Source organism: Diplotaxodon limnothrissa, linkage group LG3 (assembly GCF_057381915.1).
Source record: "Diplotaxodon limnothrissa isolate DT_005_m linkage group LG3, D_limnothrissa_male_GT1.1, whole genome shotgun sequence".
Classification (NCBI taxonomy): Eukaryota; Metazoa; Chordata; class Actinopteri; order Cichliformes; family Cichlidae; genus Diplotaxodon; species Diplotaxodon limnothrissa.
Window position 1 is genome coordinate 10,165,039 of NC_140598.1, and position 26,045 is coordinate 10,191,083.

Here is a 26,045-nt window from a genome sequence, read left to right on the forward strand (position 1 = left end):
ATGGCCAGCTCGGTAAGTAGCTGCTCACGGTGCTTTGCTGTTCCCGGCTCGGGTTTAAACACTATACGCGTGGACATTTATGGCACACCGGAGGGGTCCGTGGGTTTTTCTGCAACAAGGGTTTTCGGGCTGTACTGCTACCACATGAAATAATAGAGATGTTAAATTCCCCTCAGAGACAGACAGAGGAAAATCTTTCGGGAGAAACCCCCAAAACGTTTCGGCTAATGCGCCGATAGAGTGTTGGAGAGCGGCTGTAGTCAGTGAGAGGAGTCGCTGGGCCGGTAACGCAGACATGCCAACTTTGTTGAGAAGTTTGCTCTTTATTCTTACGATGTTACGGTTTAACAGTTGTGTAACGTTAGCTCAGGAAACAAAGCGCAGGACACACGAAGGTTGAAGTGTGAGCAGCTCAGCTCGTCGTGTGTAAGCGTGTACCTGTTGCTTCAGCTGAGAGGAAACAGACGTTGGACAGCAGCAGACTGTAGTGTTTCAGGAACAAACACCTGCATGAAACATGGACCCGTGACCCGTCTTTAGTAACGCTAACCCTGCGTCTTTGTGCTTTGCAGGGTGCTGTACAGGTGAAACTGGAACTTGGTCATCGTGCCCAGGTCAGAAAGAAACCCACGGTGGAAGGGTTCACCCACGACTGGATGGTGTTTGTGCGAGGACCAGAGCACAGCAACATCCAGCACTTTGTGGAGAAAGTGGTTTTTCATCTGCACGAAAGCTTCCCGAAACCAAAGCGAGGTGAGGAGAGCTGCCCTGGTGCTTTGTGTGGAGGGGTGGAGGTTAAGGGCTTCACATCTGTAATTGATCAAACACACGCACACACACACATATGTATATATATGTGTGTGTGTGTGTGTGTGTATATATGTATACTTTTAATGTGTGTTGTTTCTTCATGTGCGTGCATTTATTTCACACCTGTAGTGCAGCGTTGGCAGAGTCAGGTTCTCACTTAAAGTCCTTTCTGTCTTGTTGTCTGTGTAATGTTACGTCCTGGTGTCGTTTCACTTTTCATGTTTTGACACAAATAATCACATAAATAACAACAGACAACACAAATTAGTGAGTGAAGAGGTGCAGGCTGGTGCTTCGGCTTATTATAATACAGTAATAACAATGATGACAATAATCATATAATCAGGTGAAGTATGTGTCTACATGCATCTTTTTTATTTATAGCAGCAGTAGTAATTAGTATAACATTAGTAGTAGCTGTAATAGACACAATAATATTACTACATACAAAACTTTATTTAAGTATAAATAGTTTAGTGTGTCATACATTCATTTATGAATTTCCAAACGTTTCCCAGACCAGTACAAACCAGTGTAAACAACTAACCTTGGAGAAGCCCACAGTTAACCTTCAGACTGTCCACCCAGTGTTCATCACATAGCTCCACAGACAGTAAGGATGATCAGTAATGTTGAACTTATTTAGCTCATACAGCCCACCTTTATCCTGGGCCAGATCAGTGAAACTCCCCTTGGTGTCAGTGCAAAGAAGTTAGACTCCGAGGTATCTTAAAATAAGGAAAACAGGACGTCTCAACTTTTCTACATGATAAAGAAAGAAATCTGTCAGCGTGACTCTTTGGAATTAAATTCTAAGAAAATGTCTCAGATAAATTAGTAAAGTTCTGGTAGCTCACTTACTGACCTATAAATCTAAAACTGGACATTTTTAATTTACACAGTTATCAGATTTAACTGTTTCTCTGTTGTTTTATTATGTTAGTGTAGTATCAGTGCCCTTTATCTATCGGAAAAAGCTGTAAAATGTAGAGAAAAATGCCAAGTTTACGCCTTCACAGTGTTTACAGCTGTCCAGTGGGTCAGACTGAAGTCTTTGCTAGACCGATCCTGGTCCCCGGGCCTTATGTTTGACACCCCTGATCTAAAACAATACTGGTGGCCACACAGATACTACTACTACTACTACTACTACTACTACTACTACTACTACTACTACTACTACTAATGATGATGATCATAATAATAATAATGAAATTATTAGAAAAATTGGTCTGTAATCAAACCAAAACTGTATGATATAATCTTATATAATATAAGTATATAAGTATAAGTAATATATAGTCTTCTAAATGTATTTAACTTTGTTATCTTATCCTGTACTCATCCTAAATACATAACACGTACTTTGTCTAAATTTTTTAATCATTATTTTTATTTTAGGAAACAAATGAGAGACTTTATTCAGACTAAAGTTGGGCGATATGTAAAAATTTTCCAACCGACAATCATCAGTCCAATAATCGGCGATGGGCGATAAATTCGTGCGTCCACAGACTTTTTGATTGCAGAGCAATGTAATCAGTGTAGTACGAGCAAAGTACTCAAACTCGACTAACTTGCATGAGCATGCACGTGTCCACCATCCGGCTGAGTATGCTCAGCCTATCGGCGATAGTCGAAATATTCATCCAGTCGCCCGACCCCAATTCAAACTCATTTTAATTATGTTCTTCTTCTACAATAATTCAGTCATGTAGATGGTAAAGCGTTGTTTGTTTGCGCCCATTGTTCATTAGTAGATCCTGAAATATATTTTACCGCAATAATCTGTAATGAAATTATGTAAAATAAATAAAACCTTTAAGCTTCAATAGTTATTTTGTTAAAGCTAACATATAACTGGGAAAATTTGTTGAAAAATGAACAAGTTAATGTTTTGAAGGTACAACTTCTTCACCACGTGTTGTTGCAGGAGGGGGTCAGAATCGACCCTGTGGTGTCAGTACTGAGTTTGAAATTGTAGTATCCTGACAACCTGTTCAGCAGTGGCAGACATCATCTGCTTGGAGTGACACACAGTTGAGTTTTTAGAGGAGTACAAGTACAAGATTAACTGTTAATGAAACACGGCACCCAGCTGACACAGCCCTACACACTAGAGCCACTGTGGAAAAGAAGGCTTAGTGTGGTAATATGGAAATCCACCACTGACGGGTGAGGTGATGGTGCTGGTCATCTCTTCATCAATGCACCTGTTGGTGAGTGGCATAGATCAGGGAGCATGTGAAGGTTTTCTCTTTAATAGCAGGAAACATGAGCAAGCATAAGGGTTTAAGATTGTGTTACTGCATCTCTAAACCTTCAGCTCCTATGGGATGTTCCCAGGCTGCACTGGTCAGTATCTATCAAAAGTGATCTAATGAAGGTAGGGTTAGTGTTAGTAAACCAGTGGGGTGCAAAGACTGACCTGTGTGTGCCAGTCCAACAGGTGACTTACTGAAGCTCACACTGGTGAAAACGTTGATGCTGGTTCTGATAGAAACGTGTCAGAACACACAGCGTGTCGCAGTTTGTTGCACATGGAGCTGCACAGCAGTAAGGATGTCCACGCTGACCCCCGTCTACTGCCAAAAGGGTCACCAGTGGACACCTGAGCATCAGGACAGGATGATGGAGAAGTGGGAGAAGGTGCCTTCTTTGAGTAGCACAAACTGGAACAACTGGGACAAGTCTAAGGTGTTGAGTTGGGCTTCAGATTCCACAGATATCAGTTCAGTCGAGCATCTGTGGGGCGTGTTGGACAAACAAGTCCAGTCCAAGGAGGCCTTGCCTCACAGCTTACATGACTTCCAGGATCTGCTGCTCCAGTTTAATCTGCCCCCCGATGGCTCACTGACTGGCCTATAATTCATTTTTGACATTTTCATTTAAACTGTTCTCAAACTGAACTTTATACCTGAGTATTTCCTAGTTTTACACTAGTTGGTTAGTCTAATGTTTTCCTTGTTTAATCAACTAAGAGATCAGTCACCAGCACATGTTGTTGCACCTGGACGTTGTGTGCTTCGCACAAAGATCTGAGCTCAGCTGTTTTTCTTGACATGGTTCCTTTCCAGTTTAACTGAAACAGCCACACAGGCTCCACCTACACACTGAAATAAAACGGAGACATTTAAAGACGTCACGAGCAGATATTAAAATTACAAACTGAAGTGAGGACTAACAGTTTGCTTTAATGGCAGCAGGTCGTGTGCTGATTTATACGATAACCTTTGCAGCAGTATTTACTACAGATGGTTATAAACTGTAGCCTTGGAAACCAGAGGGTTTGGAGGTGGGGGGGACTAAATGGACGTGGACGTCCTTTTAACATGTCTCCATTTCACTTGGCTTGTCAAATGAAATATAAGCTTTGTATGTCCACCTGGACATATCTGGGGTCTGTCGGGACGCCAAAAAATGTAGAAGGTGCTGAACATCAGTCCTGTAGCTCTGCTGCTGTTTACAGTTGTCAGCTGGTCTTTATTGGCTTGTGTAGCAATACCAAACCAAACTAGGTCCACTGATAAGATCTCAGATCCTAAGTGCTCTCAATATAGTCTTCTTCATATGTCAGCACATCAGTGTTTTCTTATCAATCCAAACATCGAAGGGAGTCAGAGCGAGAACGCCAAAAGATGGCGCATGTCTAACTTCTTCTCACTCTCCAAACGATTGGGTGTGTAGCTCGGAGAAACTCCCCGAGTCGGCGAGTAAAGCCGCCGTTGCGCTTCATCATTGCTGCTGTTTAGTTAGCAGGCCAGCATGGAGGTGTTTCCATGGTGACAGCCAAATGGCAAAGCTGTCTGAACAAATGGAGGTAAAGACGTTGTTAGGAAGCAGCGAAGGCGGTGCTGTTTTTGGCAGCAGAGGCTCGTGCTGCTTAAGCACCTCATTTGGATTCTGTAGTGCCGTTTAATCTACAGATGGAGGGAATCTCTTCAGAGGTGTTTGATATTTCAGAGAATTGTCACTTTTCTGGAAAGTTGGAAGATAAAAAAAATGGTTCATCTCCCTGAAAACTGCGTGAAACGTGTAGTTTGTAACGTGGAGGAAAAATAAATAAGCTCTGAGAAACTGAAGGGCTTCGGGATTTTGCCGGTATTGTTCCTTGATTCCTCAAAAATGCTTCCCACTCATGAAGGTGAAACACAAAGAAAGCTCCAGGCTGGCTGCTGTTGTTTACAAGAAAGCATGGGGTTAGGAGGAGGTGCCGATAAACAAGGCGGCCACCTCCAAGGAACAGGAACTGGGCTGTAAATGCCAACTCTTCCTCGGTTCAATCAATGAAAGGAAGTTTGAGGAAGTGGTTTATTGAAGCTTGATTTATTTGGGGTGTCTGTTGAAAGCTCTTTCACTCCTCTCAGTTGGCCTTACCATAAAACATTTGTCTTTCTTTACAGTCCCTCCCCACAACAAAGCTCCGAGGCCTGAGTCAGGACTCGCTCTGAGACTCGTGGCCTGCTGGTGGAGTTTTATTAGGGCCTGAAACCTGTGAAAGCCTATGCATTCATTTATTATTACTTGTTAACCTTTTTGACATGAATATATCCATAAGTCTGAATAATAAGTCATTGTTGTAGCCATACTCTCCATACTGGGACGTTATATCCAGTACATGATAGCTAGTAAGCAGATGTAGTGCAGCATGTCTTACCTCGTGAGGTAACAGGAGGACAATAGTTTCAGGAAGTACTGGTGCACACCTGAAGCCCACCTCTGATGGTGGTGTAGTTTGGTTTCCACGTGCGTAGATTGTCTGTTGGATCTTTACCCTAAAATATGAAGCACATTAAATCGACTGCGCGTTGGTGCTGTACAAATAAACCACTCTTCTTCTTCGTCTTCTTCGTCTTCTTCTTCTTCTTGTGGCTGCTTCGTTTGAGGGTGCAGCAGATCACCCACCTCAATCACACCCTGCATATCCTTTATTCCCCCCCATGGAAAACATTAATATCGAGGAGCAGCACCGACTGGAGCTGATGTGACCAACCTGCTGTCTCTTTCTGCTGTTCACTTTTTCTCGATGGTTCTCGTAATGTTAGATTCGTTCTAACACTGGTTTGGCAGCTTTTATTGGACGTAAAGAATCATAATGTGCTCCATTATTACTTCCTTCTTCATCGGACTCATCAGTTACACGTCTGAGGAGCTACTTTCGTTATCATTATTATGATATGCAGATGTTGTCATAAATCAGATCTGAGTGTTCTCTGCTGTGATTTCAGTTTACGACTCTGAAGGTTCATCCAAACTTCGTAAACGGTCCTTCTCAGGCATGTTCGAGTTGTCCTACATCGTCTGCATCATGTTTGCTCTTCATCAAACATGTTGATGATGTTGACGCTAATAAAATCAGATCAAATAATAGGAAATTGATCAACCTTTTGCAAGAATTAAAGTTTGCCACCCCGGAGCTCACTGAGCATCCAACACTTCTGTGGTGGTTTTATAGGTGAGGTGTGGAAGTTTCACCCTGCTGTGTGTGCTGTTAGTCTCAGACCTTTGATCAGGAGTTTCTTTCAGTGCGTTTCTGTGGAGGTGTGTGTATCTTAACAGGCTGACATATGTGATATAGTGTGTATGCAGCCTGCTTCTGTATGTGACCTGCATTAGCATGTGTGCTAGCGGGGTGGGAGAGGTACGACGAGCAGCGAGGAGGATGCTAACCTTTAACTTGCTGAGGCTCTCCACCCGTACGGCCTAACTGACCTCCAACACAAACTTTAGCGTGTGCGTTCATCCCTGCTCTGCTCTTGCTGCTCAGGAGCTTAATGTTGACCTCATTTTGTCGAAGGGTCTTGCTGTTACCTGATTAGTGTGATGTAGAGTCAGGAGAGGTCGTGTAGAGTGGTGGAGTGCAGGGTTGTTGTTGGGTGCTCTGCTCAGTCAACCACAGACACTCTTCATCACCTGCGGTGAATATCATGATGAATTAGTGTTGTCTGTGCATAAATAAGCACTAATCAGATTCACCATGACATAAGAAGAATGCTTTTGCTCAGCTTTTTGTAGCGTTCATCCGAGAACAGGAGCAACTGTTGCCTGCTGGACCATAGCTTCATGCTGATGTGCAGCTTTGGTCGGCCCTTGCTCTTTGAGATTGGCTTAGTCAGTACTTTGGAACAGTTTTAATAGCACTGTCTCTAGTAGAGCAACAGTGATTGAACGTCAAAGTGCCTCTTTACAGGGATGTATGAATGTAAGGGTCCTACATTAGCACCAATATAAACCCACAAACAGATGAGACGCAGGCGTTTTCAGACAAAGGAAAATGTGACAAAGCGATTACTTAGATCCAGGTTTGGCTGCTTGATCTTTTCTTTCCAAACTATCACATGTGTGTCTTTCTTGATAATTCCTTCCACCTTGACAAGATTTCCAGTTCCAGATGGACTGAAGCATACCCACAGCCTAATACTCCCACGCCCTCGTTTCACTGTGGGGACGTGTTTTTGGGGTCTACATCAGTCCCTGCGTTCTCCAAACATAAGCAATGTCTCTATTAGGGCTGTCAAAAAATAGACACTCAGATGTTAATCACTGACTCCAATGGTACATATTTGCAAGAACATCAATACAAACAGTGCTGTTTTCACATGGCACTGCTGCAGTAAGTCAGGCATGCAGCTAACAGCTGTCTTTAACACCGAACAGTCCTTTCAGAGGAATCTCCAGAGATCAGTGAAGCTTGCATTTCACTAGTATTAAAGTATTAAGAAATTATCATAAATATTAACCTGGCAGGAGCACATGTCAGCATTGCTGTTTAACTATTAGCAATTACCAGGATGTAAAGAGCTGCCTGAAAGGTCAGTTTGGAAATCCAGGCAGTGAGCGGTGTGAGCGTTCACAGTAAGCACTCTGTTTTCTGTCTTCTTCATTTCAACACAGCTAATACCACACTTTGTCCAGATGTGATACATCAAGAATGAGGGGATGTAGGGTTGGGAAGTTCATGCCATAGGTGCTCTTCTAAAGAGCTCAGCGTCAAGGTCGGGGATCAAGGATTTGTAAAGTCTTGTGAATGTGATAACTCAAGGAGGAGGTCACCTAAGATTTTCAACTTGATACCAGAGGTGTATCTGCTGAAAATCTCAGATGAGTTTGAATCCTGCTGACCTCGTGGTTGGAGGACAACATCTCTGAAAATCAGCTCTGATTTTTAAATTCGTGTCTTTGGCTGAGGGGGAGCGCTGCAGGCCACCAGGATTGATTTTATTTAAATCAACTTTATATTTGAAAGAATTAGTTGAACGGTAACAACTTGACATTTTCAAGATAGAACTTGTTCACCATTACTTCTGTTGGTGTAGGATGCAGTTATACTCTTCACCATGCTATTTTTCTGGGTATTGGTATTAAAACTGAAACTGTAGTATTGTTACAAGCCTAGTGTCTATGACACATCTGTCCTAAAATAAGGATCCTGGTTCATTTTGAGGGTAACAAAGGCTGTGACATTTAATTTTGTCAAACAGCTGCAGATTTAAAAGTGTGGAAGGAAAAAAAATCCTGAAAAGCATGAAGCTAACGTTTCACAACAACCATTATGTGCTCCATCAGGTCATGGCTGCTTTTTCAACCTAAACCACTGAAACCTGAGCACATGTAGGATTTTCAAACTGAGCACATAGCTGTGTATACAAGGACACTGAGAGGTGCCACTGCTGTCATAGCATGAATACATGGACAGATATAGTTCTAGACTACTGGATTAGATCCGTGACCAGTAAGTAAAATAGTTTGTAACTTATTAACAACAATAATTTGAAAAGATGTGATTTTCAGGAACGAAGATGTTGGAGGCAGCAGAGGGACGATGTGAGAAAGATGTCGTCCTTCTCTACTCTCATCCATCCGTACAGCATTTCTACACATTCACACGCATCACCATCGTAGCTGCATGCTGTGATGTGTCAAACGGACAATATTTGAGAATTAAGCAAAGCTTCCTTTGTTCAATAAGCACACGTAACTTAATTAGTACATTTCCTGCATTGGTACAGTTTGTGACTCAGGAGGGATCCGCTGTGATCCGTGTGCTCCTCTACGAGCATGCGTGGACGTCTTGGCCTTGTCGTGTGTGTTTAAGGCTTTGGCTCTAATGGACGCCCGCTCTCTGTATCGATGCATCAGAGTAGGCTGCAGAAATTGAGTTAATGAGGTCTCATGAGAACACAGCTGCAGGATTAGTGTGTTTAATGACACAATAAATGAAGCAACAGTCTTAATACAGTCCTGTCACCTGGTTCAGGTGTGGAGGGGATGTGATTTATGTAATGGTTGGGTTTTTTGTGTTTGTCAGAGCGGCCGTCTCCCAGCAACCCAACCAGATGGCTGCAGCACACTCAGCGCTGCTCTGCATTTCATGTAACTGCATGAATTTAAAGCAAGCTTTGTGAACTGTCAGCCTCCTGGTGCTGAAGTCTAACAGCAGTTTTCTCTTTCAGTGTGCAAGGATCCACCGTACAAAGTGGAGGAATCTGGATACGCAGGCTTCATCTTGCCCATCGAAGTTTATTTCAGAAACAAGGTACATTTAACAAGCAGCACTCAGCTGCCAGGGTTTGTGTCTGTGGGTAATGCACTATTGTTGTAAGACCCTGAACCTCTAAACCATGAAGGGGTTTTTGTGTATGCTCTGAACATGTGTCGGGTTTGCACCAGGTCGTTCCTGAACTGCAGCTTTGGAGAGGCTGATTGTCAAATGTGTCCATTCAGAGCTGTTTTCATTTTTCTATCAAGAGTCACGTCTTTTCAAGCTGTTGCAACATTTTATGTATTATGTGGAAGCTTCTGCAGCGACGTTACTGAAGGAGTGTACGCGTGATTCAGTTGTGCTCTCTTGAAAGTGTTTTTGCTGGAAAAGAGAAAAAACTGGCCTACCAATACTCAGAGGTGTGTGTGCAGCTCTAACAAAGCAGCAGGTCACACACACAGCTGGGCCTAAAGGCGATGCCACCTTTGCCATGTGAGGGTAAAGGCTGGATGAACTGGTTCTCTCTTTGGGTGACGACACCTGGTAACGTAGGTCATGAATGCAGAGATTTAAATTAAACGACCCCACACAGATACTGGGTCAGAGCCATGAACTGGCACATCCAGTGGAGAGAAAGGTGCATTTTGTAGTGCTGGAAGAGCTCCATTATTGGTTATTGGTGCAAAATTCAGAAGCAGCATTTGTTCCAGAGTTTTAGCTTGTTACTGGTTCCACTGGTTCCACTGGCTCCATTTTCTTTGACGTTTTCTAGCAGAGAGCCTTTCGAACACATCTAACAGATGCTGACTCCTGAGCAAAGGTCGTCTCAACCCAAACTGTCATCATTTCATCAAATGGTGATTCAAACTAAAAAAGCCAGTAAAAATAATGAAACTAAGTCCAAAAGCAAAAAATCAAAGTTGATCTTAACCCAGGAAAAACATGGATGTTCATTTGAAAGCTGCCTTAAATTTCTCAACTTATTTTTTTTAATTAGTCGTTTACAATCAGGACTTGAGTTTGCTGCGTTACTGTGGTACTTACTTAGTGCCTCGTGTATCATATTTAACAAATACAGTTCTTGTACATAATCAGTGTGATTTATTTATTTTCCCCTGAAGAAAGTAAATAAATTGCACAACACATTTTTGCCAGATGTAGCAAATTCAATCAAAATGAAGGGTTTATATGAAATTTAAATTTTAATTAATTAATTAAAAAAAATATTCTGTCTGTTATTTCATGGTTCAGGCTTCAGAGGGTGTTTGGGATCTGAATAAGGTAGTCCGGTCACAGCAGATGGCCCCGCCCCTCCTGTTAAAAGGGAGTTTTTCCTTCCCACTGTCGCCAAAGTGCTGCTCATAGGGGGTCATATGACTGTTGGATTTTTCTCTGTATCTACTGTCCAATATAAAGCACCTTCAGGTGACTTTTGCTGTGATTTGATGCTGTGTAAATAAAATTGAATTGAATCTAATTAAATGATGCAGTCAAAAACAGAGCATGATGTGGGTAACGTGCTGCATGACGGGTTTTTATTGTTTGTCCCTTTCGTGGTTTTCCTTCCACTTCTCCGTAGGAAGAACCGAAGAAAGTTCGCTTTGATTATGACTTGTTCCTCCACCTGGAAGGTCACCCACCCGTCAATCACCTCCGCTGTGAGAAGCTCACCTTCAACAATCCAACAGAGGAGTTTCGTAGGAAGTTACTGAAAGCTGGAGGGGTAGGCACGAGGGCGTGACAGACCAGGTCCATCCTGGGCTGTCGCTTTATATCATGGATGTAGTATGTGTGGAGTATATGTGTATAGTCTTTACAGCAATGACATAAGTTTACGTTCCTCAGTAAATGTGAGGGTTTTAAAACTGCACTTCAGTAGTGATTCACTTTATTTGACATGTCTGGAGCCTCTGATTGGCCCCACAGTGGGCTGAAGTGCTACAGTCAGTCTGGACAGTCAATGGCTGAACTAGTTTACCCTGCATATGTGAGATATGAATAGTAATGAATAGTTTGTATTTTTCTGTTTACCAAGATTGTCACCCTGTTCTTCTGTTGTCCTTCACAGCAACGAAATCCTCACAAAAGAAGTTCAGAAGACTCAAAGGTAAGATTTCTAACAGGCTTGTAGCTCATGACTCCTCCTCCCTGTTACTGTTACCACCTCAGCAATGACACAATGTAGCAGCTATTGTTGCTGCAGATGTTGAACTTTGTTGTAGCACTTTAATGTAAGGGATTTCAGTCAAAACCAGTTGTTTCAAATGTGTCCCGTTACTAAATTGTGCACTTGAACGACTGTCAGATCCACATAAGACGCCTGCAGTCATGGAAACACGGCGTTCACGGGGCAGTGTATGTACGGCCCTGCTGCTCCACACCAGCAGAGGTTTTGGTTGTTTTCTTGTCTGGAGCGTTTACATCTACGTTAACATAGTGCGACTGTCTTCCTGGAGTTTGCCAAAAATAACAGAGCAGCACAGTTGAGCTTTAAAAGTCACAAATCTGTGGTTGTGTATGGACAGGACCAAAGTGGACATGTTTGCTATAATGTGCAGTACGAAAATCAAACGCTGTTGCTAAACATAAAGCATGTGTTTCTTTTTAAAGCTGTGCCAGAAATCGTGGAACAACGGTTTATGTTGTTAAAATGTTGATAAAGTGTTTATAATGAGTTCAATAAACACATCTTTAACTTGCCATCCTTTGCTAAGCTTTTCAATTCCCTCACTGGGACTTTCATGTGCACTGACTTCATTTTAATCCAGTTTATTTACCTCCTCAACATGTCCTGAAGTTCTCCAGAGGCCTGGTAATGAGCTAGTCATGTGATTCAGGTGTGTTGACCCAGGTTGCGCTCTGTAACCTGCAGGACACCGGCCCCGCCCCTGCACTGCGATCTAAGATGACAGCAGGTCCACTTCATGATTAGCCGTAATTAGCTAAATGTTTAGGCTAGGCAGGAATCGGGTTCTGTTCTTGAGTAAGATTTCAGACCACGTGAGGCGTTTCATGAAGAGGGGCATGTGGCAGCACATGATGACCTATATAAGCATTCGATCAAACGTTTGGGGATTGGAGTTGCAGTTGGAGCGGTGCTCACTTGTTGTGCTTCAGGTGAACCTCGAGTGCAGCCAGTATAGTCTATGGTCATATGGTTTTGTGTGTGTTTGGTAACTGTGTGGCATTTATGTGTTACTCTAAATCTTCATGATATCCATCTTCACTTGTACAAGTGAAGAATCCTTTGTTGTTCTTTCTTTGATTGTTGTTGTTGTTTTTGATGCAGTTTTTTTTTTTTTATGGGAATGGGTTTGAGCCAAGTCAGTTACATGTACATGTGAGGCACTGATGTCACTGGGATGACTGGGATGAAATCGATGTAATATAGAACAAATATGTACAAAAGTGCTCACACAAGCTGCTTGACAGTAAAGCTGAACATTCTTTACTGATGTCCTTTTTTCTGGTACTTGACTCTACAAACACAGTGATATTACTCAGTAAATGACTGATTCATTATCAGCTGTCCTGGTAGAGACTGAACACTCTACATTTACTGAAAGCAAAGAACTCTCTGCTCATTTAAGCTGCTGATTTTCCTTTGGCAGGTGATGATAATGCAGGAGGGCTCAACCTCCCTGTTTGGCTCCCACCTCAAGCTGGCAACACTTCCCAACAGCTCTGACACAAAGAAAAGCAAAGGCTTTACTGCGTCCAAGGTCAGTGTCTCTGCTCTTTACCTTGTTAGCTTATAGCACCGCTGCTACAAAGGTCGCTCGTTTTGCAGCAAAGACCAGCTGCTGCAAAAAAGTTGTAGCACAAGCATGAAATATGTTTTTTAAACCTCAGGGTGATTCCTGCTTGTACTGCACTAAACGCTTTGGCCTGTCGGGGCCTGGAGCCTCTCCCAGGGTGCACCGGTGTTTGGTACTAATTTATTTATTTTGTTTTAGATGAATCACTAAAACTACAATATTGTTAGTTGATATACTTAATTAAAAAAGTAAAAAAAATCAATCAATAAATAATAATATGGTGGTAAAGTTTATATATGCTAAAAGCTTGTTGCTAGGCAAAATGATTATGTCATAATGTGTATAATTGAGCTGTGGTGAACAGAACTGAGATGGTGTTGTATGTGGATAAGAGTTTTCTCTGTATCTGTTATTATAGGATATACTGTACAATGTAAAGCTTGTTGTGATTTGGCTGTATGAATAAAATTGAATTGAACCGAGGTGCCTATTCTTAGCAGGAATGTGCCTGAATCATCAGAGCTGCTGTCATTAAACGTATCAGAAGGACTAGTTGTTTAATGTTAACGCTTTAATTGGTGCCCAATGGGAGAAAATTGTGTCTCCCATACGCAGTCGTCTGCCAGCAAATGGCAAAGCAGCCATCGCTTATAAAACTAGGCCTGTTATTGTTACTCACTGCTGAAGTGCAAAGAATGAGATCGCAGATGCAAGACGTGAGCTTTCTCCGAAGGTGGGCTTTTGCTTTGTGATAGGGTGACGAGTTCAAGAGGGACTCGGACTGCAGTCGATGTCCTTCTACATCGAAAGGAGGGCGATCGTGGCTCAAGAGTTGGGAGTTCGCCTTGTACTCGGAAGGTTGCCGGTTCGAGCCCCGGCTTGGACAGTCTCCATCGTTGTGTCCTTGGGCAAGACACTTCACCCGTTGCCTACTGGTGGTGGTCAGAGGGCCCGGTGGCGCCAGTGTCCGGCAGCCTCGCCTCTGTCAGTGCGCCCCAGGGTGGCTGTGGCTACAATGTAGCTGCCATCACCAGTGTGTGAATGTGTGTGTGAATGGGTGGATGACTGGATATGTAAAGCGCTTTGGGGTCCTTAGGGACTAGTAAAGCGCTATATAAATACAGGCCATTTACCATTTGAGTCAGCTGTCGCCGGGGTGAGGTGTTCAGGGCGTGGCCTTCTGGGAGGCGGTCCCAGGAGAGGTTGCTTCTCGGCTGGCTTGGGAATGTCTCTGTGTTTCCTTGGATAAACTGCAGAAGGCGGTTGTTGTGAGGGAGCTGTGGGCTTCTTCACTATATTTTCATTTATACTGTTTCTAGCATGTCCTTGGGTTTCATGTGAGGCGCTCTGCAAACCAAAGTCATTATTGATATATTTATTTTAATGCAACGACCCGTCAGAGGAAATGGATGATCATTTATGGTTTCTATGAATTGCATCAATGTGCATCATTAATAATGCACAGCACAATGTGCCACAGTGTATTCGTTTTGTCATATTTAATAGTGCATGAACATCTTTAGTAGAAAGTTATCTTCACATCATATTTAACCTTTAGATGAGAAACTGGACCCTACAGTCTTCCACAGGAGGGTCACAAATGTTCAAATCAGTGTTTTTATGCCACCTGTGTTATTTTGGTTACTAGTAACCAATGTTGTGCTTTAATGTTTGAAATATTTTCTTTTTAACGTTTTAAACATTTTTTTAAACACTTTGAAAATTGGAAAAAGGGAAAATAATTCCTCAGCAGCAAAGATGTCATCGTCCGTTGTGTGTATATGCATGAGTACATCAGTGTATGTGGTAAGTTTAAAATTAAGATGGCTTGATATCAAAATCATGTTTTTATAGCTGGAACATGAAACCAGAACAACTGCTGTTAAAACCAACCTCAGCAGGTTAGTTTGGAGCCTCTGATGCAGCTGAGGGTTACCATCAGGTTACCTGTTTCTGTTCTGGGTTTAGTCTGGTGTTGGAGGATAACGTGTTCATCATGCACGATGTGAGACGCCACACAGCTGAGCAGCATTTACAGTGTTTGTCCATTATACAGCCCTCAAACTGAACCCACAGTGTGTTGCAGTGTTTCTTAGTTTCACAGCAGCCGTTTGGCTTTCCTCGTTTAGTCTGCTTAGAAATGAGTGGCCAGGAACATCCCTCATTTTTCTGAGATTGTTTGGATCCACTTTATAATATCTGACGTACATCAGAATGTCAGGGGCCGAAGATTTACCCGTGTGGATGTTTGTGGACAAAGAAACAGATATTTAGTGTTTTACAGTAATACAGCATCAGTGTTTCGCTGTACAGTTGATCATTGCAGTGTTTGTCAGCCAATATTGGGACACTGCGTGAAATGTAAATAAAAACAGAATGCACTGATTTAGAACTCATATTTATTCAGAAAACCTTGGTTTAAACTAAGAAAATGTAGAAAGATATTAGCAACACATTAGCAAACAGAATCAGCTGATCTGTTCCACACTTTGTGTTTTTGTTTCGCCCAATCAGCTTTGGTTTCAACATCAGCGTGAGGGACAGGATTAGAGCCAATCACCTGTTCAGATCATGATCCCACAGACTGGGACGAAACCACACCTGAGCAGTGTGACTGCTTCCTTCATAAAGGAGGCGTCTTGAAGCTGTACTATCAATAAAGGTTTTTGTACAAGTTTCAGTTAGTGTGTTCAGCACTTTTCCCTGCATTGTTTTTCATTACTATGCATAACTTAATATGTGCACGTGTATGATGTCCTTGCATGTGTGGACTGAGTGGGTTTCATGTCCACGGCACCTTTAAAAACATCTTTGCTTGTAAAATCGGTGGCGTGTTCGATACTGTATCAGCTGACAGCGGTATGGTCTCATTAGCGCCCTGACAGCGCGAGGAGCTTCCCTTTGCCTTGTGCCTGAACACTCTGAGCTTTACGTGTTTTTCCCGTGTAGCTTCAGTCTTTCTTTCTCTTTTGTTATTGTTTTGCTTGATGTCACTTTTCATCTCCAGCTACTTAAATATCCGACGCTACTATCTGATCTCCTGTGTTTGTTTCAATCTGCAGGATGGCTCTACAGGAAACACTTTCCTCATCATGGCCACAACCACCAGCTCTGACAACAGCAGCATCTCCAAACTCCACAAGCCATTTAAGGACCATATAGACAAGACCCCAAAAGATTTAAAAGACCCCAAAAGTGCCTTCAGGGACTCGGGCTGGGAACCCGGAAAAGCCCCCAAAGAATCTTCCAGGAAACCCAAAGAGAACCAGCCACTTAGAGAGATCAATCCTAAGATGGGCTTCAAGCAGCCCAAGTCTTTGTCTAAGGAGCGTAGGACTGAGGGGATAACTCATGCGTCGAGGTTAAACAAGCGCTTGTCCGGCCTCGAAGGTGACGATCACGGGACCAAAAGACGCAAAAAGGGGTTTGTGAATTCCTCGGAAATGCAGATTTCAGAGTTGGACGGTCCGTGTTTGGATAAGAAACTACTGAGAGACAGATCGCAGCTGCACAGCAGTAAGCTACGAGCAGAAAGCGAGGACGCAGACCTCAGGAGCGTGTCCACGCTGCCGCCATTCCAGGACCTGGTCGACGCTAATGACTCTGATATGGAGGACCAGTCTGCCAGATCGGATGTGAGTAAACGTGACGCTTTACTGTCGTTACAGCTGGGAATGAGCTCATCTACTGGTAACTTCCACCAGTAAACCTGGTGGAAGTTCTGGTGCGTTCGTCTGCTCATTGATTGGTTTGGGAGCAAACAGCTGATGATGATGTCGAGTGTCTAACAGAGTGTCTGCGTCTTCTTCAAACCCGTGGCCAAATTAGGAAAATGCTGCAGCCTCATGAACAGGCTGACATTTGACCTTGTTGCCATGCCCACGCTGGTTTGCAGAGAGCCTCCCCATAAAGAAGTTTTAAAGCCAAATCACAGACGAGAAAGATTTATGGTTTTACAGCACCTGAGGAGAAACGAGGGCCGTAAATAGCACAGCTCCTCTTTAATTCTTTTAGCTTTGAAAGAATCAAATGGCTGCGTGTTTGTGCTTCACAGCATTTCTTTCTGCAGCAGTTTTTATTTCTGTTGTCAGTGATTGTATGAAGTGCAGCTCTTTCATGCATCGTTCTCTGCCGCGTGGTTAGTCAAAGGAGTTCTCACAGAGTGGCACCGAAACCTGTGTTTTTGTCATGGAAGTAGCTTTGGGGTGGGGGCTGCTGCAGCTACTGGTTGTAAAAAGCATGTGGGCTGACAAATTCCAGGCATTTGATTGTGCCCAGGCTAGCAACCCTGGTGGGCCTGAGGCGACACAGCCCAGCGCTCCCATTGCTTCATCTTTGATCTCAGAGTTTGGGAGTGAGTGCTCGGATAAAAACGGCAGAGAAGGAAACGCGGACGAGGTGATGACATGAAGGAAGGGAAACTGGGTGTGGCCTCCGACCAGCACACGTCTGTTTAAAACGAATCAGTTTTATTTCCATGGCGCCGCATCGTCGAGGCGCTTTGTGCTGGATGGTCAGGACCCCACAGAGATGCTGGTGTCTCAGGATGCTGACGATGTCACACTGGTGACGTTCTGGTGACAGATAAATTTAGTAAAAGAAAGTTTATCATCTATTTGATTTAAGTGTCCACTCATCATCATCACACAGCACGAAGAACATTTAATTATGTAAGAGTGTCTAAAAATTCAAACATGATAAAAATAATATCTTTATTTTGAATGACAGTATTCATGTTATCCTGAGTCTGTGCAGTGTTTTTCTACATTCAGCTGTTTTAATCACATCCCAGATTTGTTTGCTCTTCATGAGATGTCGTCTGCTGCTGTGGACAATCCTCTCACTCTTATTTTCAAACTGAAATGAGTGCCAGCCATCTGTTGTCATTAGCTTTGCAGGTTAGCGGGATTCATTATTGTAGGCTGAACAGATCACAGATGGGATATTGATCTGTGACAGTGGACGCGTGGAGGAGCGAGCGGGTTGCTCGCTGTGCAGAGCAGCGGGGGAACCGTAGCTGAACCCATTGTTGGGAACTAATCAGAGGAAATCCAGAGCAGATGAATCGGATGGTTCGAGCGTGAGGAGCAGAGCTGAGGCAGAGCGCTGCGAGCTGTGAATGTGAGAACGGCTGCAGGCATCAACTTTTCCCACTTTGTTCCCCGTGGTTTCTAAACTAGACCGTCAGACAGTTTCCTGGATGTGCTGTCGGTTTATTGTCTCTTGATGTGATTGGGTTTGCTTACTTGGAGTAAAGGAGAACAAAAGCCGTAAACAGGAGTGCCGGTCAGATTTATGACACTTTGAAGAAGCCTGTAAACCAGCAGAGCAGCTGTGCGCTCTTTCTCTCACGTTTCTCCTCACCATGTTTTGCACTGTGAAGGTTTCCTTATGTATCTGTGCATGTACATTGAAACACGTTTAAACGTGCACTGTCATTGTTTAAGTCCACATCTCAGTCAATCTGAAAGAGTCAAACATCCTCACTCTGGGCTGTGTGAGCCTCTGCTGCCTGTGGGCAGATGCTGCTTCAAGAAAGGGTTTAAAAGAACGATTTTCATTTTTGGCTTTTATGAATCCAAACTACAGACGTGTCAAACACAAACATGGACATGAAGGGAAGGACTGTATGGAAATGTCAGCACACACTGTTTCATGTGAACTGTGTGTGCTGTTATAAAAGGTACTGCTTCAACCTTGAACATTTACACAAAAATCTAATTTTCTCTTGATGCTTTGCCGACCCAACAGACGATGGATGGCACTATGAAACCTCCTGTTGGAGCTTTTCTTTTTCCAACTAATGTCAGGACAGATAGTTCTGACATTAGTTGGAAAAAGACATCCAGTGCTCTCTGCAGCCTCGTTTGTTTTATGTTTGTATTTGTTGAAAATAAATACAAACCTTGATAAATAAACATATTTTTAATAAAGAGAGTCCCCCTCACTGTAACTCTTAATTCCTGTCCCTTGGAGGTGGTTTGAAAGCCGAACGTGTTCAGAGTGGGAACACTGGTGAGTCCAGGTTGGTCCACTCCTGCTGGGTTTGGTCTTCTTTCAGCACATACATAATAATAACAGTAAATGGTAAATGGCCTGTATTTATATAGCACTTTTCTAGTCCCTAAGGACCCCAAAGCACTTTACACATCCAGTCATCCACCCATTCACACACTGGTGATGGCAGCTACATTGTAGCCACAGCCACCCTGGGGGGCACTGACAGAGGCGATGGTGTTGGACACTGGTGCCACCGGGCCCTCTGACCACCACCAGTAGGCAACGGCCCAAGGACACAACGACCGAGACTGTCGGAGCCGGGGCTCGAATAGTATTCATTTGCTTCTGTGTTTGCAGAACCGCCACATTCAGTCAAACAGCAGTTTGAGTCATATTTTTATCATTAATCGCTGCCTGTTTCTCTTCTTCCTCCCAGTCTGAGCAGCCCAGTCCAGCGGGTTCCAGCTCCAGTTCAAGCTTTGCTCCCACACCCCACAAACGACAAGGTAACCGACTTGGACCGTGCACACAAGTTACAAAGTTTAGTTTGTGCTGTTTGTTAGTGACACTAACATCATACGTGACACTTCGTGCAGTCAAAGCGATGTAACCAATAAACTGCACCGCTTTGATTTGTTTGTGTTTTCGTGATTAGATTTATATCACGAGTGCCACGTGAAATTAAACATAATCGTGAGCAAATGATTTAAACTGTACAGGCACATGTGTTCAGTGCCATTCAGCAAACAGCCGCCTCGCACACATGCGTGTGCTCATCAGCACCGTAGAAGAATTGAATTCACTTTTTAATGACTTTTCTTTTCAACAAATCAACAACAGCACAGGACAAAGGGGGGTGGGTGGTGGGGTGTTGAGATGTAATCAGATAAATCTGGAATATTAACTGTGATAACAACAATTATCCTAATAGATCTTCAGCTGCTTGTTGGGAGAATCTGGGAGAGGAAAACTAACGTGAGCACAAAGTGTCTGAATGTTTTCCCATCGTCACTTTCCACGATGCACAGAGGACAGGGCTGGGGTGATGTCAGGATGTGACGAGACTATAGTGAGTCCAACTGTTATGTTACACAGGTGGAAGTATTCAGTCTGGCAGTGTGAAGCTTAAACAGTGTTTTTAACATCACTTTAGGTCCAGCTGACATAAACTTATCACACTCACTGGTAGAAATCAAAGAAAGCAAAATGATGCGTCCAACAGTCTGTTGTCATGCAAGCGTAACACCAAGTACACAGTGGTAGCCTAACACTTATTGTGTGCCCTGTAGAGACTGTGGTATGGTTGTCATAAGGTTGCTACACTGTTTGGATTAAACGCTCCTTAGCAGCAGGATCGATATTGAACAGTGTTGTTTCACCGCCTCCAGCTGACACGCAGCACCCCTGCACACAGGCAGACACACAACCTCTTTCCTCACTACGACACATGTAGTTGACATTCACAACAATGCACAGCACTCAGCAAAACTCCAATGTAAAGGAAACTGAAGTGTTACACAGTTACCATAATCGTTAACCTGCTTGGTGGGAATTTAACATGCTCACGATTTGAGATAATTAGCTGTTATCATTAAAGTGGACATGAAACGCTACATGTATGAAGGCTAATTTACACCACTGAGCCCTGCTCTCAAAGGTAACGCTGTCTGTGCAGCTCGATTTAAGAAGTAAGTGCTTAAAGTTTAAGTTTATATAACACGTTTACCGACATCAGCATGTGATGTCACTGGGTTGGTTAGTTTATGTTAGCTTACTAGTAACAGTAACACTTTAAAATAGTCGGTGCTAGTGCCTATGGCTGATTACAAAACAGTAACAATACTGTGGCTCTATGTTAATTACACATGGAGGCGTTTGCCTGAAAAATGTTATGCTCATGTTAACCTCCTAGGACCGGGCGTCCACATATGTGGACATCACATTTTGGGTTATTTAGACCAAAATACTAAATTTTGCTCTACAAGGGCCTGATATCCACTTACGAGGACATTATACTGCTGCTGTTCTATAAAATTTTATCAGATGTGGCTGATATTTTTCTTAAAAACAAAAAAAAGGTAAAAAACCAAATCTGGTAATTCTTTGTTTTTACATTCATCGGGCCCCAATGTGACCAAATATCAAAGAGAAAGTCTGGAACTGAAGTTAAGAAGTACCCACCGAAGGAAGGATGAATGGCTGGATCATGAAAACCTGACATATCTCTGCATGTTGTGTTTTTCCTCTCGGCTGTAAAAAGGCTGATTGTCATCACCCCGCTGGTCGGATGGTTGGGGTGGAGAGCCAGGTTTGTGCATGCAGTACCTCAAGAACGAGGTTACGTAGGATTTAAGCTAACGACGTCGACGAGTTTGAATCTCGGTGACCTCGACCTCGAGGTCTCTGGCAGTGGACCCGGTCATGTGAGAAATGTTGTGCCTGGCTCTTCCACTTTAGGGATTACAGCTCCTAACGCGTTCATTCCTACTGGGACCACTTCGTTCTTGACCTTCTACGTTGGCTCCAGTTTTCCTCCAGTTTTTCTCATGCTCCCCTTCCTGACATGCTCTCTGCTGGGACTGCCACATCTATCACAACTGCAGCCTTCTGCTCCTTGTCCAGCACCACTGTGTGTGGTTGATTAGCCAGCAGCTGCTGCCAGGTGTTCTTGGAGGGCTGTTTGCCTCTTTAGCCAGTAGGTGTCCAGTACTATCCAGCTCTTCATTGTGGAGTCATTGTTGGATGTCTGTGTTTGTTATGTTGGCTTTTTCTGGGAGGTTCTTTGGTCTGCTGTTGGGTCCTCCAGCCACCTGATGTTGGTGTTGTGTGATGCTACTTTCTCACAGTACTGCTCAGTCTCAGGACCTGGTCATGGCGCCATCTCTGTCTTCCCTGGCTAACAGTAGTCTTGCATTCTTCCAGCCTGTGTGCCATCGCCCCACATAACCTGCACTGTGGCTCCTCCGTCATTGACTTGTAGACTAAGCGGAGCAATATTAAGATGTGGAAAGGCTCCAAAGTTAAAGCCAATTAATCGTCTGCTTTGACAGGTCCCACTATGTCCAGATTCCTTGTAAACCCAGTTCCGTGCTTTCCTCCTCTAGCTGCCGGACCTCGGCTCGGACCATGCCTCTCCTCAGCCAGGGCTCAGCTATTGCCCATTGTTGGAAGTGGGTGGACCCGAGTCCCTAACGCCCCATGCAGGACTTGCCAATGAGTCTTGGTACTATACCATGCTGGTATAGCCAGACCTTGAATTCGCCTGGTATGCCTGAACCTGCATCTTATGTAGCCACTCTACATCGTGCTCCTGCAGTGGACGAACTCTCATTTCCAGCCCGCTGGCACAGACTTTCCCGGGAAGGCTGAGGAGAGTGATCCCTCCTACATATTCTAATATGAACCATAAGCTTTATTATTGTAAAGTGGAAGCATTAACTAGCTGTGTATATCATATTGTCTGCAATCATACACAAATTCTTACGTGATACAAAACTGTCGTACTGAGATATCATTGCTATAGCAACACCAGGTGGTTATGATCCCTAGTGCATGCAATTAAGAGACAAGCCTGGGCATGTCTGGGAGTGAGAGCCACATGTGTCAGTCTGCAGTGGAGCAACTTCAGGAACCTCCAACAATCACAGTGCTCTGCAACATATGCAAGAACCTGTTTCAGCCCTTCAGGTGAAAAAACTGTGCGCTACAGTCAGGCTGTGTGGGGAGATATTAGCTGCTGGTGTCATGTGACCCAAATGTAAACAAATGACTCCACCAAGTGTGGCTGAAGGACGTCATGTGACAGGAAGAGCAAACAGTGGATGAAAGTTACTGATACAGTACATGGTGCAAGACCAAAGCAGCAGGTTAAAAAGCTCAACTCATGACCCAACATCCCAGGTAGAAGAGAGTCTTCAGTTTTATTGTGAAAATATTGTGCAGGTTCCTAAAGAGTCACAAGGTTAAGTTACTTTAGTTACTGTTTAACAAAAGTTTCCAGGCCAAACTACGACTAACACCAACCCTGTTTCTGTACTACATTTGACTTATTCTGTGTTGCAGTGCCGTGCCACTTTCACGCTGCTGCAAACGGCACTGTGTCATCAGTGACAGTAGCTCATTGGAAGCAATCATGGGATGCCCTTCATTTAATCAAACTTAGAAATGCTGCAGAAAATATCTTTTTGTGTAAATGATCAGAAACATTATTACCACAAATCTTCTTAAAGTATCACTTTGAGCCTGTAAACAAACGGGCACAGCCCTGGTTTATAAACTTTTACTTTGAGTCAGTTCAGAAGACGTTGTAAGAGAGGCTGCTAAATCATTTTGAGATTGAAGAACATGAAAGAATCATGTTGTTTTCCTGAGCAATGAGAACAATTGAAAACCAGAGCTGTAAGTCAGCTATGTAGAGTTCGAGATGTGTGCATGTTCCCTTTGAAAGTCAGATCACCAGTCCACATTTGCTGAGCTTTACAGTACCAACGTCACAATCTGCAGCTTTCTGCTTGTATTCCTGAGGTTTAAACTGCAATGACTGAGGCTTTATTGAACTGTTCCACTCAGTGCTTGGCCCGCTGCAGTCAGTGATGCAGGATCTGCACTCGGACGACGACGACGATTCAGAGGACGACAACGACGACGTGGATTCAGACACGGATCGAGCAGCACACCTCACACACCACCAGCACAGGTTAGTAACCCGAGGGCAGCTTTTCGAATGGCTGAACCGCACACTAGTTTAGTTTCATAGAGCTGTGTGCAGACATTGGTAATGAATTCCTTCTAACCAGGATATTGCTATTATGAGGGCTACTTTGTATCTCACATGTTTGTGCAGTAGAGCCAGCCTTTAACAACAAACCTGTAAAATGATGAAGAGCCGCTATTTAAATCTTGGTTAAAATTGCTTGGGACAGTTTCTAAAGGTTCTTTCAACGTGCCTTTTACTAACTTTTCAAGTATTTCATGTAAGCTCTTTCCAACTCTCTCCACCATCCTGTTGGTGGAGGCGTGCCGTCAACCTTGGCCAAAAAGCATAACTTAACCAGATCGTCTCCGTCTCCAACAGTTGACCGGTTTTCTATCATCTATGCCAGGGGTGGGCAATTCCAGGCCTCGATGGCCGGTGTCCTGCAGGTTTTAGATGTGTCCTTGATCCAACACAGCTGATTCAAATGGATAAATGACCTCCTCATGATGTCCTGAAGTTCTCCAGAGGCTGGTAATGAACTAATCATGTGATTCAGGTGTGTTGACCCAGGGTGAGATCTAAAACCTGCAGGACACCGGCCCTCGAGGCCTGGAGTTGGACACCCCTGATCTAGCAGGCCCCTCCCTGACACTGATTCTGCGAGAGTCATCTTCATGTTAAAGACCGTCCTTCGTCCCCACTCTCTCAGATGGGGGATTTTTCATTGTTAGCGGTTTTTAGCTAACAGCTGAGACAACAGTTTTAATGTCTTTATTCTTTGTGACTTCATACTTAGGATTAGTTTAAGTGATGGCAGCAGAAGTGACAGCTCCTCCCATTCCCCGCTGTCGTGCAGTGAGGCCCCGCCCTTATTAAAGTCTACTAATAACCAGGTAATCGTATCAGTGATATACTGGCTTAGATCAGCATGATTGAAAGCCACAGTATCCAGGTGTGTGCGTGACCCTGGGTGACTCTTTGCTCTTCTGTCTGTCAGATAGTGGAAGTAAAAAGTCCCACCAAGCAGAGCAAGCAAGACAAAAGCATGGAGTGTGATAAGGTGAGAACGAGTGTCTTTGGTTTTTAGAAACAGTGCGTGTAATGTGGAGTAGACTAGTAAATATTCTGAAATATGGAAAGTGTTTTTATGTCTTGGGGTTTGTTACCATCAGCCACTGCTACATCATGACAGCCGTCTTTGCTTTGTGCTTTTCAGGTTTACCTGGATGAGCTGGTGGAGCTGCATAAAAGACTAATGACACTAAGAGAAGGTCACATACTGCAACAGGTGAGCTGATGTCAGCAGTCTCCGACACGTCCATCAGACACAAACCCACTTCTACAAAGCTTGGGATCCGTGTCAGATGTAAAAACTGAATTCAGTGATTTTCAGATCTCAGATTTTATTCACACGGTTTAAATCGACCAGTTGAGGAAACACGTTAGCGCAGGTCGAAGCTCTCTTCTGATTGGCCAGCTGAGAGCATGCTGTGCCTGCAGCAGATGACTGCATAAAGAAATCTGCTTGTTTAAAATAAATATTAGACCTTAGACGAAATAATAATGATGAAGTAGTAATGTAGAACAATAGTTAATAGTTGCAGACTTTACTTTGACCCAGCCTGTGCCCACCACTCTCACTGTCTGTCTTGCAGATTGTAAACCTGATTGAAGAGACCGGACACTTCCACATTACAAACACTACGTTTGACTTTGACCTTTGCTCTTTGGACAGAAGTACAGTAAGGAAGCTGCAGAGCTATCTCGGGACGTCCTGAGGCACACAGCAGTTGGGTGCTGGATCCGAGCCTCTGACTCGTCCTGTATCAGTTCCAGCTGTAGTTGGCGTGTCTAAACCTCACAGTGGGTCCAGCCTGCTGCTTCGACTCCCCCGAACAAAGAGTTCACCCTGCTGCAGAAATCGGGGGTAGATGTACGAGATCAGGATGTCAGCAGGCAACAATCTGAAAGCTTGATATGAAGGGTTGGTGGGTGGGAGTGATTCTGCTGCCATGTATGTTGTTGTTTATCGTGACAAGTGCATGATCAACTTTGCCTTACAACATTGTACGTCTTATTTATTAAATTTAATTTGCAGGTGTGTGTGCGTGTGTGTTGGGTGGAAAAAAGTGAAACAGGACTTTGAAGAGCTCTATAACGCACAAGTCTGACCAGTAACACTACTCTGCTTCGGTCTCCGATCAGATAACCGATTCATTCATTTCCCTGGGATCAAACAGCGTCCGCACAGATGCATCTCTGTTGTTCTGTTTTGTTGTGTGCGACCTCACAGTTTGCA

General features: G+C 43.7%; 1 protein-coding gene across 1 annotated transcript; it reads left to right on the forward strand.

Annotated features, from left to right (window-relative positions):
• Positions 1–25,524, forward strand: LOC146634403 (protein AF-9-like). The gene is made up of 13 exons (XM_085377610.1): positions 1–12; positions 573–753; positions 9,264–9,346; positions 10,872–11,015; positions 11,361–11,399; positions 12,904–13,014; positions 16,113–16,685; positions 19,487–19,556; positions 23,620–23,746; positions 24,543–24,639; positions 24,744–24,806; positions 24,963–25,034; positions 25,402–25,524. Exons 1-13 carry the CDS (start codon positions 1–3, stop codon positions 25,522–25,524), a joined length of 1,695 nt encoding a protein of 564 aa, XP_085233736.1.
• Positions 25,525–26,045: the final 521 nt, after the last annotated feature.

Coding starts and splice junctions, on each gene's coding strand:
- LOC146634403 (XM_085377610.1), top strand. Junction 13,015..16,112: donor AAGGCTTTACTGCGTCCAAG/GTCAGTGTCTCT, acceptor TTCAATCTGCAG/GATGGCTCTACAGGAAACAC. Junction 23,747..24,542: donor CTCACACACCACCAGCACAG/GTTAGTAACCCG, acceptor CTTCATACTTAG/GATTAGTTTAAGTGATGGCA.